Here is a 14,768-nt window from a genome sequence, read left to right on the forward strand (position 1 = left end):
CCCTGAACTGGTTGCCAGCCAATCGCAGGTCAGAGGAGACAAACAGACGTACTCACAATCACACCTAGGGGCAATTTAGAGTATCCAATTAATGTTGAATGTTTTGGGGATGTGGGAGGAAACAGGAGTGCCCGGAGGAAACCCACACAGGGACGGGGAGAACATGCAAACTCCACACAGGCGGGTCCGTGATTGAACCCGGGAACTCAGAACTGTGAGGGCAGCGCTTTACCATCTGACCCACTGTTCCGCCCACTTAATATTCCACATTGCAAATTTTTTTTAACCTTTTAATCATTACATCTAATACTGTCAAATTATTTTCTAATATATTCATCATAAATATCAATTAGGGCTGAAAGAATTACTTGAATTACAAATCATTCATTTACAAAGAAATTGGGGGCACAATCTGTCTGGAAGTTTTGCAATGATCATTTTTCCTCAAGGATTAATTTTACGGCACAGTTACCCCCTGCTGAATGTAAAATTAATTTAAGCCTGGTGGAAAGAGTGCGTAAAGCACATTTCCAAAGTTTGGGACATGTAATAAACACTCATACATGATTTGCTACTGTCACATTCAGGCACTCAACACGCAGACTGGTTAAGAGCCGGCCACTAACCTGACCTCACAACATTCTCATTCACCGACTCCCATGTCACTCACCGGGCCAGCCTCCAGCATTTTAAGCCACAACACTCAAAGTCATTACTATTGAGTGTTGAACGTGAGAATGGTGAGCCCCAAGTGCACAAAAATAAAACCTGCACCTCACGTGTACATTTTGTTTGTTAATGAAAAGTCATTATTCATTTATCAAAAATCTAAACTTCTGTTGTTTTATTTCTCATACGGCCGTGGAAACTCTCCAGAAATGTCTCTGCCAAACCACCTCAGGCAGGCAGAGAGCCCTCGTCTGGTGCTTAGGATGTCCTGTAACACTTTAAGGTGATCCTCTGGGATCGTCTTCATAACAATGGACTGGAATGGCTCAGAGAGCTCTGAGAGCTCCATTTGTGAGTTGCCTCTTCAAGCAGTGTTGCCCACCAAAGATGAATTTGTACCCTTATTCGCCAACATGTGTGACAGTGAGTCAACATAATCCGTTTGTGGTTGTGACGAGACTGGATAATGACATCATGTGGACCTTTAAAGGGCCACTGTCATGAAATTCATGATTTTTAGTACGTTATCAATGAAAAAACGGCATCCGGTATGGACCCATGCATTTTTTCACCACAAAACATGATTTTGACGTGTATGGCTTTTTGTAACTCTCTCCGTGAAATTCCTCTCGAGGGATTATTTTTCGAGAAGAAGCAGGAAGTGACGTACAGGGCAGGACCGGACTCAAGCAGACTCGTTTGTTTCTATTAGTTTTACCTGCGGGAAGGTAGCTCTTTGTTCCTTCGTGTTATCCAAAATGCTGGCTCGTTGCATTGCTGGATATTGCTCGAACACTCAGGAGGATGGATTTACCCTTCATAAGTTTCCAATACAGCCGGCTCGTCGTGAAAAATGGATTGTAGGGGTGCAAAGGACGAGAGCTTTGTGGGTTCCAAATGACAGGTAGGTGTGTATAGAGCTACTAAAAAAACAATAGTTGGGGGGGGGGCGTAATCATTTCAGAACGTAACAAAAGATCCGCATCCATAAGTCAGAGGTGCCAAATGTGTCGATGTGCCCGTCAGCTCCTTGTCCGCCAATCACGGTTTCGGCCGGGGTCACTCATCTACGCTGCGCGGTGGTGGATCGTACGGGGAGGTGGTTTGGCCGCATGTGGTTTGGCCGTGATCCGCATACCATCTAAATATGGCTCGAAACAATAGGGTAATATTCCCCTCGATTGTGAGATGTTCTCTTCTTTGAAAAGAGCTTCCGTGTGCCATTTTTTTTTTGTATAGACATTATATGTATTTTTCATTTCATTATCTATTTTAGAATGTTTATAGGGATGACACTTGCGCTTTACGAGATCCACTGCATCATACGTTGACTTTTGACTGGGCGTGAGATGCATTCAAGGACTACCCCATAATGTCACTCAAAATCCTGTATTGCCCTAAAATAGGTATTTTTAAACAGGATTGTTATCTCGGGGTGCCCTCAAGAACAAATATTATTCTTGAAATATTTTACCATAATGACTGTGTGGAGTTTGCATGTTCTCCCCGTGCCTTCGTGCGGTTTCTCTGGGTACCACGGTTTCCTCCCACATCCCAAAAACATGTTGATTGAAGACTCTAAATTCCCCGTCGGTGTGAACGTGTGTGCGAATGAATGTCTGTTTCGGTGTGCGCTGGGATTGACTGGCAACCGGTTCAGGGTGTACCTCGCCTCCTGCCAGACGATAGCTGGAATAGATTCCACCACTCCTGTGATCCTTGTGAGGATAAGCGGCTCGGATAATGAATGGATGGATAACTTAATACAGCGGGCACGCACAGTTGGTCCATCTTTCACGCTCACCTTTCTTAACGTCCTTGGCCATCCTCACAAAGGAGTGATGAAGTGCTAAGAATATCACAAGCAGATGTGATGTCATCAGGTGGAGGACAATCAAATTCTTATACATTACATTGACACACTTGTTCAAGGTGACTTTCAATAACAATAACCGCCATGCCCAATTTATTGTATCCATCGCAAGTTTTCGCGTGGGATGGGCCTCACCATCATTAGGTGAGATTTTATTGCATTTTTCAGACCTTTAAACCTTTGCAGGCTACAGGCGCGGGATATTACGATCACAAAAAGAACAGATTGTAAATTGTATTCTGTTCTGCCAAATATCCCCGCACCATCTGAAGGCCTCACTCAGTGATCCGTGTCCGTTTTGAAGGAGGTTCCTCTGGCCGGACGTGGCGAGAAAACACATCACCGCGTTGCGGCCTTCAGCACAGTCAGTAAATCACACTCACATCTTCACCTCCTCTTTCCCTCTCTGTTTTTCCCGTCTTTTCTTTTTCAAATTTTTTTTACAGTTCACTATGGAATGCCAACTCTACAGGGCGGCTGCTGTTCAATGGAGCAAGTCAACTCCCATGTCTCACACTCATCCCATGTGTCTCCTATTAGCCACAGTTGCCAAGAGAGAGGAGGGGTTTGAGTGGTGGGGGAAAGACAGAAAGAGGGAGTCTAAAAGGGGGAGGGGGAGGCGTATGAGGAATTTGATATGCTTTGTGCATGAGTGACTTGTATAAAACAAAGACGAGGGCTAATAGACTCAAGGTAAAGGACTGCGTAGGACACGTGCGCACATAGAAACGCCCCCCCCCAAAAAAGAGAATTCATTTCTAGATTTGATTTTTGATTTGTTTTTTCTTTGCTTTCATTTGCATCTTGTTTCACAAGGTCATTTTAAAATAAAGCTCAAGACTGACAGTCATACCGTGAAAATGTAAAAAAATAATACAAATAATATGTACTGTATATATAATTGTCGTTATCAACAAACAGACTAATAATAATAATAATAATAATACTGTTTTAAACAGAACATTAAAAGGCTGGTCTCATGCATATAGAACCCCAGGTACAAATGAGGGTGTTTTTTCTTCTTTCTAAAATGAAGACCCAAAAGTTCCACCAGATCTGAGTAAGCTTGTAGAGCTACATGCAGTGACATTAAAAAGACTCATGTACACATCCCCTCTGGCATCAAATATTTTACACATACTATACCTTCACATTATTGCCACCCCCATCTAATTCATATACTGTACAAAGAAAGCACAATACAAAACAGGACTGCGATTGGCTGGCGACCAGTCCAGGGTGTACCCCTCCTCCTGCCCGAAGATAGGTGGGATAGGCTCCAGCATTTCCGCGACCCTTGTGAGGATAAGCGGCTCAGATAATGGGTGGATGGATGGATGGATGGATTGATGGACTTGAAGTTCAAGCACACAATGTAGGAAAACAGTGTGGAACTTCAGCATGGTGCACTTCACAGAGACGGCATGTAAACGCCTTAGTCCGGCTTGGCTTTCGGGCTTTGTCTCTTTACAATTATTAGTGCTTGTTTCTTTATAGTTTTTAGTGCTTTTATCTTGCTTGGTTCTGTTTATGTAAAGTTTGCACACATTCTGCTTTTTCCCCCCCTTCCACGCCACTCTTTCTTGTGCCCCTCCCTCACAGGGTCTTGTCACTCTCTTTCTTCAGGTGACTGAAAGGTCAAAAAAGAAAATATATTAGTGTTCCATGTTTATACCCTATGATCCTCAGCTTCCCCCAATTTAGTCAGTGAGGCCCATTAAGTAGTCTTTTCAGTTAATTGGGAATAAAACTTTAGGATAAAATCATAAAGTAGAGTTACAAAGAGTTTGTGAGAGGGTAACGTACCCTAATATGTTAACTAGCAACTTCATTCAGGCTAAAACTAATTGTCAGGCTAACTTTACAACGAAGAAAAATTAGGCATTCGGGTAGTTATTCTTAGGGCAGGGGGAAAAACGGTTTACAGGGGGTCTTCGGTCTATGACGTAGTTCCATTCCTATAATGGCAAGATAACCCAAAATTGTAGAATAAATCAGAAAGGGCTTTAGTCAGTAACCTTTGTAAAAGGTGTAGTAAAGTCATGAGTATACTAAATATTTGTGTGAAAAATACAGCTAGGCCTAAAGCAGTCACTCACATTTGAAAAATGTAGGTGTATGGTCAGTCATGCCCGCAGATATAAAGTTACGGGTGTGGCCCACCAGTCATGCCCGCAGATATAAAGTTGCGAGTGTTGGGGATTGAATCTCAAGAACTTAAAATAACTTACTGAGTTGTTATACCTGAGTATGTAGTTGTTACTCTTGCTAATACCATAATAATTTATTGACACTGCACGGACTGAAACAGACATTTTTAAAGAGGTCAATAGACATTCAATTTTCAAAACTAAATATTAATATAATCAAATCATTTTATTTCATCATGATGTATTGTTATAATCTAGCGTAAATTACGGGCCCATCTAGTGTCAATCCATTGATGAAAGCTAGCTGTAGATGATCTATATCTTCCTAAAGCATGTAGGGGGCAAAGGTTTTCAACTTCAAGATAGCGTGGTAACACGGGGGAAAATGACCGTTTGCATTTTGATATGGACAGACTAGTTGAACATTAGAATTTAGATCAAGTCAAAGTATACTTATAGTTAGATACTGAAACATTACCTGTGTTGTATCCCAGAAATGTTTTCAATGTAACTCAGGGGTGCCCAGATTTTTTTACCCCAAGATCTACTTTTCAAGCAGCCAGCCTCTCACAATCGAATGACGGGGGAGGGGGGCCGTTATGCACACGCGCATCGCCGCGACTGCCGTAAATAGGAGGCCGGCTTGCTGGAACGCACCTCTATCTGTGTGCGCTCGGCGTATTGGCCACACCTGAATCAAGCGATGAGGTGGATGATAGTCTAACGTCTTTTTTTTCTTTCTAGCACGCCGTTACACGATCAACCAAAACTGCTTCGCAATCGACGCATTGAGAACCCCTGGTGTAACTGAATTTCCTTTGACATGGCTCATTATGTTGGTGACTTTCAACGTAAATGCACTCGCAGTACATGAAGCAGGTGAGAACGTGGTTTTGCCATAACTTCCGAACAATGCTCAGTACGGTTAACTTGCATTTCCTGTTTTCGGTTGAATACTGATTGTTTAGGATCAGCCTTGTTTTGTTACCAACATTTATGAAATGAACACGTAAATTAATGTCAAGACTACATAAAATAAGCGACGTCTTTCAATATCTATTTTTTTCTACTTGTAACGAAATTTATGCGTGTGATTTTTCGTGGTCGTTTGTGCAGAATTGCGAGTGCGATGGCGCGCGAGTGTGACCACGCCCATCAAATGTGAGTGACTGCCTAAAGTAAATACAGAAACAATAAAATGAAAATGAGTAAGTATGACTCTTAACCAGCCATGCCTTCTTGAGCCATGTGACGATGTACAGTATTCTTACACCACTGCACCAACTAGTTCATTACAAAGTGTTCGTAACCTCAAAACATCAGATTAGTATGCCATAAACTGAGGCCATCTTCTAACCAACTTCCCCTGGATTTGCAGAGATTTATTACATGGGCCAAATGAGGATCCAATAAATTATTTTCAACAGTTTGCGGATTAATTTGACTGTCAATCCATTCTGCTGTCATTGGGGCTATGACCCACCCACTCCAACAGAGAGCGTATGAAGTTGGTAGCACCCATTGTCTAATATAAATTTAGCACCTTCTATTGGGTTGGAGTGAAATAGTATCAGTTCAGAAAGTCTTGGGGGTTCTGCTTGGACGAGGGTATACTGTTCTCATTCGTTTTTGGTTTATCTCAGGACTTATACAAATTGGTGTTAGGTTTTAGTTTGACTATAACCGCAACATACCTGTAGTACTCGTCCTGGGTAAGGGAGTGGTGGTGATGGTGATGAATCCACTGTTGTTCCAGGGCCAGTCTCTGGATCTGCAGCTCGGCACTCTGGGCCTGCTGCATGGCCTGGAGCTGATGGGCTGCCGACATTGGACCAGTAAGGGAGGACGGTTGGGGCATGTCCCGGAAAGGAGCACCTGGGAGAAGTGTCCCCAAGTTGTAAAGTCATCCGTATCCCCGCCAAAATATTCTTTATAAACTCTGAGGACTGTTTTGAGAGTAAAAAAGTGAGCGAGTACATGGACGAGGAGTCTTCTCCTCACCAAACAGCTGTTGGCGAAGCACCTCGCTGTCAGTGAGGGGGTGAGCCAGGATTGGGGTTCCTATTGCCGCTCCTGGGTAAGGCAGCCGTGCCAAAGGAGACCCTGACGCCAACGGGTCCATCAGGGGGTGAACCCCGCCCGCCGCTAGATGCCAATGATGTAATAGGAAATAAAGGAGATATTTAATAGAAAGCCAAAGAGAAAGCAAAAACTGAACATGGATATAATGTAAGGGTACCTAAATTAGGATAGCATAGTTAGTAGCAGTGGGTACCTGTGTCTTGTTGGTGCAGGTGAAGGTGTGAGTGGATGTGGGAATGCTGGTGATGATGAGGTGTCACATTCAGCATCTGGACACGACCAATGTTTTCTCCTCCACTTCCACCACCCGTGCTTCCTCCATTTGTGTTGCCTCCTCCCGCTCCTCCTCCACTTCCTCCCCTTTCTCTTTCCCGCTCTCTCTCACGTTCTCTTTCCCCAAAAGCCGGCAATGCCACTCTATCCCGCTCCCTGTCCCGCTCCCGTTCACTGCTGCGTTCCCGCTCAAAAGAGGCCGGTGACCGAACAGCAGTCGGGTAAGACTCAGAGGAAGTGGCTGGGGCTGTCGGTTGATGAGAGGACAGGGAACTAGGAAAAGAAGAATTGGGGACTTGATGATGAATTGAGGTGGCGTTGGAGGTTGGAGGAACGGGTGGTGGAGGGGGTGCCGGTGGAGGTGGAGCAGGGGCGGCTAGGGGCGGGGCTGCGAGTGGTGCCGCAGTTGAGGGGTGTGAAGGTAGTAGGTGCGATGAAGGAGGTGGATTAGACAGTGGCTGAGGGGCAGAAGGGTTTGGAGGTCGAGTTACTGGGGCCAGTGTTGGGTTCTGGAGGTGTGTTGGGCCGGTAGGAGCTGGGGGAGGAGGAGTACAGTAGAGTGAAACCTCATTCGTTCCTGCTCCACCTCCCCCAAGGAGTAAGGAGTGGGCATGTGCATGTGAATGTGTATGGGCACTGGCATGGGAATGAGAGTGAGCAAGGGCAAGCACTGCAGGGTCATGAATGGATCCTGGTGGGTAGACCCGTTCATCACTCTTAAACTCAAAACCCGGCTTCATGCGATCCCGATGAGCTGTGACTGCATGAGGGAACCCAACTCCTCCTAACCCCGAAGACCCAATTCCTCCAGGCACTGGTCCTCCACTTACACCAGGGTGGCCCGCAATGCCTGGGCCGCCTTCCAGGCTTCCACCATACAGTAAGCCCAAGATGGCTGCAGCTGTTGCAGCATCAGCAGGTAGGTGATGTGGATGGGCTATTGCATGATTTTGGAATTGGGGGAGAAAGAATGAGGGATGGACATGAGGATGACCATGATGAATTTGAGGGTGGTGTGCTTGGGCCCGACTTGCAGCACCGAGGGGAGACATTGCATGAGGGCGTGCATACTCACTAAGGGTTCTTAAAGCTGGGGTATCAGGACCAAGATAAGGTCCTCCTATACCAATTCCCAGAGCACCCTGAGGCCCCCCAACAACTGCTGATGCTCCAGCCATGGATGGAAGTAGAAGAGAGTGCGGTATTCCGTGAGAGAGGCTGGGATGGAGGTGGTGTGTCGGAGGAAGGTGAGCATGTGGATGTGGGGGATGATGCTGCATGTGATGTGCAGGATGGGCGGCCGGGTTGCCCGGACAAGAGGAAGTTGATGAAGGATCAAGGATGATGGAGGACGAAGAGGGGAAGAAGAGGGAAGAGCCCTGGCGAGCTGCTGCATTGGCATTGGCATCTTTTTGTTGCTATAGAGAGAGAGAAAAAAAAGAGATCTCGTTTACCCCATTGTGAAATCTCTTGAATCTATTGTCACTGTCCGATCAAAACTACACACTGACCCATGGACTTGTTGTATTACTTTACTTTGTGCTCTTAACATACATCTACACTCATGGCCATCAAAGAATGACTTTTAGACCACACCAGCCCATACACTGTGTTGGGTTGAAGAGTGAAAATTCATATTAAACCATATATTATGCATATGTATTGATGATGAGCTGAGTGGACCATAAGCAGAACCCTCTTGTAACCTGTAAATTTTCATTCATCTCTGTGACACATTCATTTTTGCACTGGCAACTATGAACAGCAAATATGCATAACAGGCTTTTGAGCTTACCTGTAGATGGCGATCCAATTCCCTCTCCCGCTCCCGCTCCCTTTCTCGTTCTCTCTCTTTTTCTCTTATGTCTCTGGCCCTTTGCTCAACTTCCCTGCGAGCTCTTTCTATCATCTCATTCCTCTTTTTCCACAATTTGGATCCGTCCAAGGGAACAAAGAGGACATCGCTACGGGCACAGGAATTGCTGGTACCACGGTCAAGCACTTTGTGAAACCTAGAGAAGTGAGGCAGTATATCATTATGTACCATTAAGTACCAAAAGTATGTACCTCAGTTACCAATATTTACACAAAAACTGAAGTGGGAGACAAAAAAGCAAAATTAAACAATGACATATATGAGTTCAATGAGGGACATTACCTTGCTGACTGGCTAGCATGGATGGGAATGTCTACAGGCTTAGGTTCAGGAGATGGGCTTCTCAACACTGGTGGGGGACTTTCACTCTCTTCCCTGTCTTCTATCGGCTCCTCTTTAATGACAGGTGTTGGGGGTGGGCCTGAATCTAAATGGCCGTCTCCACCGTGATGTGGTAAGCTGGGGCCTGGTGTTGTAACGCTGTTGGTGAGGGGTGGAGGCCCCTTAGAGACATTCGGAGGTGATTGGGAGTTGGTATTGCTGTTAGTGGGTGTGCCATTGTTGCTATTGCTGTTAATCAGGCTATTGCCGGTGCTTCCATTTGAGTGGTATGTTCCACTAAAGGTTTGGTGACTGTTCAAGGTGCCGTGTAAAGGGGCAGAGCGGCATCCAGGTGAACAGCTGGATGAACCGCCAGGCCCAGGAAGTGGCATGCTGGGTGCAGAGGCGGATCCAGGTTGAAATGATGAGAAGCCTGCCATCTGATTAGTGGATGGGCTATGTAGTGGAGATACATGTGTTGGAGGGGTTTGGGCAGATGACTGGTATAGTGGGGGGCGAACATTGGGTGGAATACCTGGTGGGAGTTGCTGGGGATGAGATTGGGATGAGGGTAAAGTAGGTTGAGGTGGTGGAGGGGGATAGGGAGCATTTGAAGGGTGCCCGTGACTGGTCGTGGAGGATGGAGAGAGTGCAGGAGGTTGATTTGGAGCACCACGGTTTTGGTACAGTGCAGACTCTCGCAGGTTTGTCTCCCTCTCTCTGTCTCTTGGGCCAGACTGGTAGTGTGTTTGAGAGGGATGAGGATTTGGGATTCCACCAGGCCCCGAAAACTCTCTTACTAGATTAGAAGTAACGCCAGGTGGGCTGAGATAATCTCTATTAGTTCCACCAGAGGGAGGTGCCCCTGCATTGAACTCTTTCCCGCTATTGGGAGGATATTCTCTGTGAAAAGGGTCAGTGGCAGAGGAAGGGGTTTGTGTCTGGTCAATGGGAGGAGGAAACTCCCGACTGCCCAAGTTTGTGGGATGTGGGTGTGGGGGTAGGGAAGAATGAGAAGGGTGGTTATTGTTGTTTTGGGGTGATGCAGGTGGGTCTCTGCTTAGCATTGGGTTTACAGGCATTCCAGTATTTGAACTTGGATGGTTTCCTTGAGAGTTGGAGTTGTTGTTTGGGTTACAATTTCCTACAGCTTCTCTTGTTTGACCTCCAAAGTCACCCCATCTGCCCCGGTCTTTGTCTCTGGGATGGCCCCCTCCAGGTCCATTGGGGCCAAAGTCTCTATTCTGGTTTTGGTTTGGTATGGAAAACTCTCTTCCTGGATCACGTTCCCTGTCTTGCCCTCTGTCATGGAAACCTGGAACGAAGTCTTTTCTATCAGGACCAATGCTCGAAGGTCCATCTCTTCCAGACCCTTGAAACTCACGGTTCTGACCCACAGACAGACCCGAAAACTCCCTTCCTTGGATACTAGTTGGGCCGCTACTATTACCTGCACTACTTGTGTTGCTGTTGTTACCAATAGGAGCAGAGAATTCCCTGCTGAGCTCCCTCCCTACACACTCACTCCTTACTCCCCTCTCCCTGTCTCCTGCTACCCCCCTCTCTCTGTCCCCTCCCCCTCCGCCATACCTGGGAAGGTACTCCCTGTGGGGATGAGGGTGTGGATGGGGGAGATAAGATGAGTGCGAGGAGTGTCGAGAGGAAGGAGGGTTATAAACAGAAGGAAGTTGTTGGTGCTGCACTGGGGGCTGATGCTGATGAGGGTGATGGTTGCCAGGGTAACGAGTGTAGCCCCAACTCCCCTGGCAAGCGGTTGCTGTGCCACCCTGCCAGCTGGGGGAGCTGTAATGATGGGGGTGGGTATTGGTTTGGGTTTGTGATTGGGATTGTGGCTGGGGCCCCGTCTGCATCAGAGATGGAGGCAAAGACTGGGGCTTGTCGAGGTGCATATCTGCCTTTTCCATTTTGTCTCTTTCCATCTTAACCTCAGCAGGAAGATTTTGTCCCCCGAGCTCCAGTGGTTTTAGAGCAGGTGGAGGAGGAAGAGGCGCAGGCAAGGAGTGCGGAATACCGGGACTGTTATGAGAAAAATCTCCACCCGCGCCAGATGTCTTTGTCACACATTGTGTGTTGGCTTTGGAATTCATTCTATTGACACTAGGCACCGCATCAGTACCTGTTGGTCCACCATACTCTACTTTACACATTAGTTTGGAGTCCAGGGAGAAATATGACTTCCTCACACCAGTGCTATCATTTGAAGAATCCCCAGCAACACGAACTGAAGAACTGAGACCAGAGGAGGAGCAAGGATGGATAGGCTTAAGTGCACAATCTTCAATTCGTGCATCTGTATCGGTCTTTTGTTCTTCTCCACAGGGATCCTCCCTTCTCAGCTCCCGTAGTGCCCTTCTGTCCTCTACGGACACGCTTCCTGCTCCTCCATCTTTGCTTTTGTCCCGTTCCTTCTCTCCTTGCTTTGGTGAGTCTGGGCCCTCAGATTCGGAGTCGAGGCTCCCCAGGGGGGATGCAGAGAGACTCGGGGATGAGGAACGATTGTCCTGGTCGATGTCCCGCCCGCTACTCAAGCTGCTGCTGCTATTCGCCAGGCTCCCCACAACTGAACTCCTGCTGCCCTGGGATTGGCCGTCCTCATTGTCACTCTCACGGGATTGGCTGGCCACTGAGGTGGGAGGCGGTCCAGTAGAGGGAGCCGAGCTGTCAGCGGTGTGTGTTGATGTTGGAGGGTTCTGGGTGGCTGCCGAATCCTGACAAGAAAAGATCATTTGTGGATCAAGTAAAAAAAAAAAAAATCAATGTTGTGAAAGGATCCATTGCCAGAGAATATTTCTCGATGGCAAAAATAACTCCCAATTGGTCAGACACATGAATTATTTCCAGCTTTATATAACAGGCTGTTGAAATGTAAGACAAACCTGAACTTTCTGCCTTTTTGCAGGAGAAACAAGTTCCTCCCCCTCACTTTCTGATGAATCATGGCCTTGTGATCTCCGACTGAAGCGATTCCCAGCTAGTTCCTCACCGCCACCTCTGGGCTACAATGATACAATACTTTGGATTCTTCCGTCATGCATTTGAATTCCTTATGTCTCTGTTAAGAGCACTTTCATGCATGCACCGACATCTATACATCACAACATCACCATTACAGATGTCTTTAAGTCATAAAGACATTATGGAACAATACCGACATTGTGAGGGTGCAAAACTTGAAAACAAAGAGGGTGAATACCGTCTGTCTGTCGTTGCGTTCAGGGCGAGTAGGACTGGCATGCGGGCGTCGACCCCTTCGCTCTTCACTTGCCCCACGGCGCCGTCCACTGCGCATGGGCATCTGCAAGGCCAGAACAAGGTGTTGAAACAGGATTTGAAGTCGAGTTGTCCAATAATGGACTCAGAAGGAAATGTTTGCATGTGGTTCACTCATACATACCGATTCTTTGTGCGTTCGTGTTTTCATGATTTGTCCTTTATAACCTCCATTTTACAGCACGAGCCATTGTATGGACTGAATGGGTTATTTTTGGTGCTGAGGAAACCTGAAAATAATGATAAACAAAATGGGCCTTATTGTGTCTTTGGGCTCAAATGCCGATTTTTAAGACACAAGCACACAGAAAACACAGTCACAAGGAGATGCTTTGGTCACTCAAAATACTGTATAATCACACTCACCATGTCTGCTGAGGACAAATTTGCGCCATTGTGTTTAAACATGTAATTTACAATTTCAAAAGCCTTGTTTCAGCATTTGCCTCACTCCAAACCAATTGTAATGCTTTTCAGTGCTTCTCTAAACTGTCTCGCAGCAGCCAAAAACCTACTTGCACGCATTGAAGGCCCTGGTGGTTTGCCCACCAAAGATCACTTGATATTAGGCATACAAACATGCAGACGTGCATTCGTTTTTGGTCACGCTGTCCGGCAAAGGGAAGCCACTCCCCCCCACCAACACGCTCCCTCTTATTCACCACAACATCCCTTACCCTCAGCCACATGTGGTTAACCCAGATGACCTGGTTATGACTGGCAACCATCGTATACTCATTTTATGCTGTGAGAATAGCTGTTTGCTACCCAAAAAAAAAAAAAAAATGGCCGCATCCATTCATTCATGGTTAAAAAAACAGCAGATGTATTTTGAGTGCGGGATATAAATAGCGCACACTGCCAGATGGGGAATCTGTCATTTTTAGCAGGCATGCATGTGTACAAACACCGTCCGCAGCAGCGGCAGCGCTACACATGACTGTGCATTAATTATTAGTGCATGCTGCAGTGACTAAGTGGATGAGACCCACACAATCAAAAAAGATGGAGCACGCATACACGTGTTTGTCGGCCTCACTCCATACTAATAAGGGCAGATGCACAACGCATGATACAGGTGGCAGCTGGCTGCCCTGATGCAGGTCACGCTGGTCATGAACTTGCAAAAATAAATAAATATAATACAGGCATGAGCCCACTGCAGTGTAATTGATACACACGCATGCAAAGGCAGCACGGTGCACACGGCAGGAGCACCACATGCATGGAGGAGAGGATAGGCAATGGCAGAATGATTGCATCTAGCATCGGCTCCACCACTTGTTTTTTTTTTCTTTCTTTTTTTTTTTTTTTTGGCTTTGCTGGAATGTGGCCGTCATCTTGAACGCAGCACTGAGATGACAATAAGGCACAATGGAAGGGGGGGGGGGGTAATGGTGGTCATGTAGATTCCAAAACACACAGCATAAGCATGCATTATATTGCATTGCACCCCCATGCACCCCACTCCCTTCTCCCCATAATTGTGCTTACCTTTAATATCCAGCAATGTGTGCTGCTGTTGCTCTCGCACCCCCTTTTTCCTTTTTCACCCTCCTTTTTGTTGCCTTTTCTCCTAACGTGCGCCGCCTCATGTTGCATACACACACACAAAAAGAAGCAGCAGCAGCAGCCAGGCAGTAGCAACAATGCGGCTGAAATCTTGGTGGCGTGGAAAAAACTGAACTGTACAAATTGATGCGTATGTGCACTCGCCTCTTCCCCACCCCTTTTTTTTTTTTTTTTTGCTTTGGACCCCCTCCTCTTTCCCACCTACCCCCTCTTATTCCAAGATGACTTAAAAAAAATATATATATATATATATTTATATATTTATACCTCTGCTTATCACTGTGAGCAGCAATGGTGAGGGTTGAGAAAGGAAAAGAGAAGACGGTAAGATATGCATAAGAGAGACTCAGTAAGAAGGGGGGGATGAAAGGGGGAAGGGGGGGTCACCGTTACAGCCGACTAAATATTGCTGTTTGGATTGCAAAAGTAAAATAGCGTTTGATTTTTATTTTTTTTTCTTTCACGATCGTCTGTTCTGCTGTTCACTGTCTGGGAAGCCTGGTCCAGCCAAGCAGCTCTGCAGACCTCTTCCTCCTCTCTCTCTCTCTCTCTCTCTCTCTCATCTCTCTCTCTCTCTCTCTCGATCTCTCTCTCTTCTCTCTCTCTCTCTATCTCTCTCTCTCTCTCTCTCGTCTATCTCATCTTCTCATCTCTCCTCTCT

The 14,768-nt window shown here is 46.4% G+C and overlaps 1 protein-coding gene and 1 long non-coding RNA gene across 9 annotated transcripts in view; one reads left to right on the plus strand and one right to left on the minus strand.

The window, feature by feature from the left end:
* The window catches only part of LOC133500757 (uncharacterized), a 40,767-nt gene that overhangs the window by 3,041 nt on the left and 22,958 nt on the right, over window positions 1-14,768 (plus strand). For 4 of the 8 annotated variants that reach the window (XR_009795015.1, XR_009795018.1, XR_009795020.1 and 1 more), the window contains exons 3-5: window positions 2,815-2,906; window positions 5,437-5,571; window positions 5,809-5,853. This is a non-coding gene — a long non-coding RNA (uncharacterized LOC133500757). Of the gene's footprint in view, window positions 1-2,814; window positions 2,907-5,436; window positions 5,572-5,808; window positions 5,901-14,768 lie in introns of all 8 variants that reach the window. The other 4 variants (XR_009795014.1, XR_009795021.1, XR_009795019.1 and 1 more) reach the window with 3 other exon arrangements.
* atn1 (atrophin 1) lies at window positions 3,478-14,236 on the minus strand. Its single transcript, XM_061819686.1, has 9 exons — window positions 12,660-14,236; window positions 12,459-12,560; window positions 12,142-12,261; window positions 9,206-11,973; window positions 8,843-9,059; window positions 6,968-8,465; window positions 6,694-6,837; window positions 6,387-6,567; window positions 3,478-4,172 (listed from the first exon to the last, which is right to left on the minus strand). Exons 1-9 carry the CDS (start codon window positions 12,684-12,686, stop codon window positions 4,139-4,141), a joined length of 5,091 nt encoding a protein of 1,696 aa, XP_061675670.1. The 5' UTR covers window positions 12,687-14,236; the 3' UTR covers window positions 3,478-4,138.

This window comes from Syngnathoides biaculeatus, chromosome 5 (assembly GCF_019802595.1).
Source record: "Syngnathoides biaculeatus isolate LvHL_M chromosome 5, ASM1980259v1, whole genome shotgun sequence".
Classification (NCBI taxonomy): Eukaryota; Metazoa; Chordata; class Actinopteri; order Syngnathiformes; family Syngnathidae; genus Syngnathoides; species Syngnathoides biaculeatus.

Bases quoted from the DNA above. Each gene is read 5' to 3' on its own strand.
- atn1 (XM_061819686.1), bottom strand. From the start codon at position 12,686: ATGAAAACACGAACGCACAAAGAATCG. The intron at 12,561-12,659 runs GTATGTATGAGT...CTGGCCTTGCAG, and splicing joins CACGAACGCACAAAGAATCG to ATGCCCATGCGCAGTGGACG. The intron at 9,060-9,205 runs GTAATGTCCCTC...TCACTTCTCTAG, and splicing joins CATGCTAGCCAGTCAGCAAG to GTTTCACAAAGTGCTTGACC.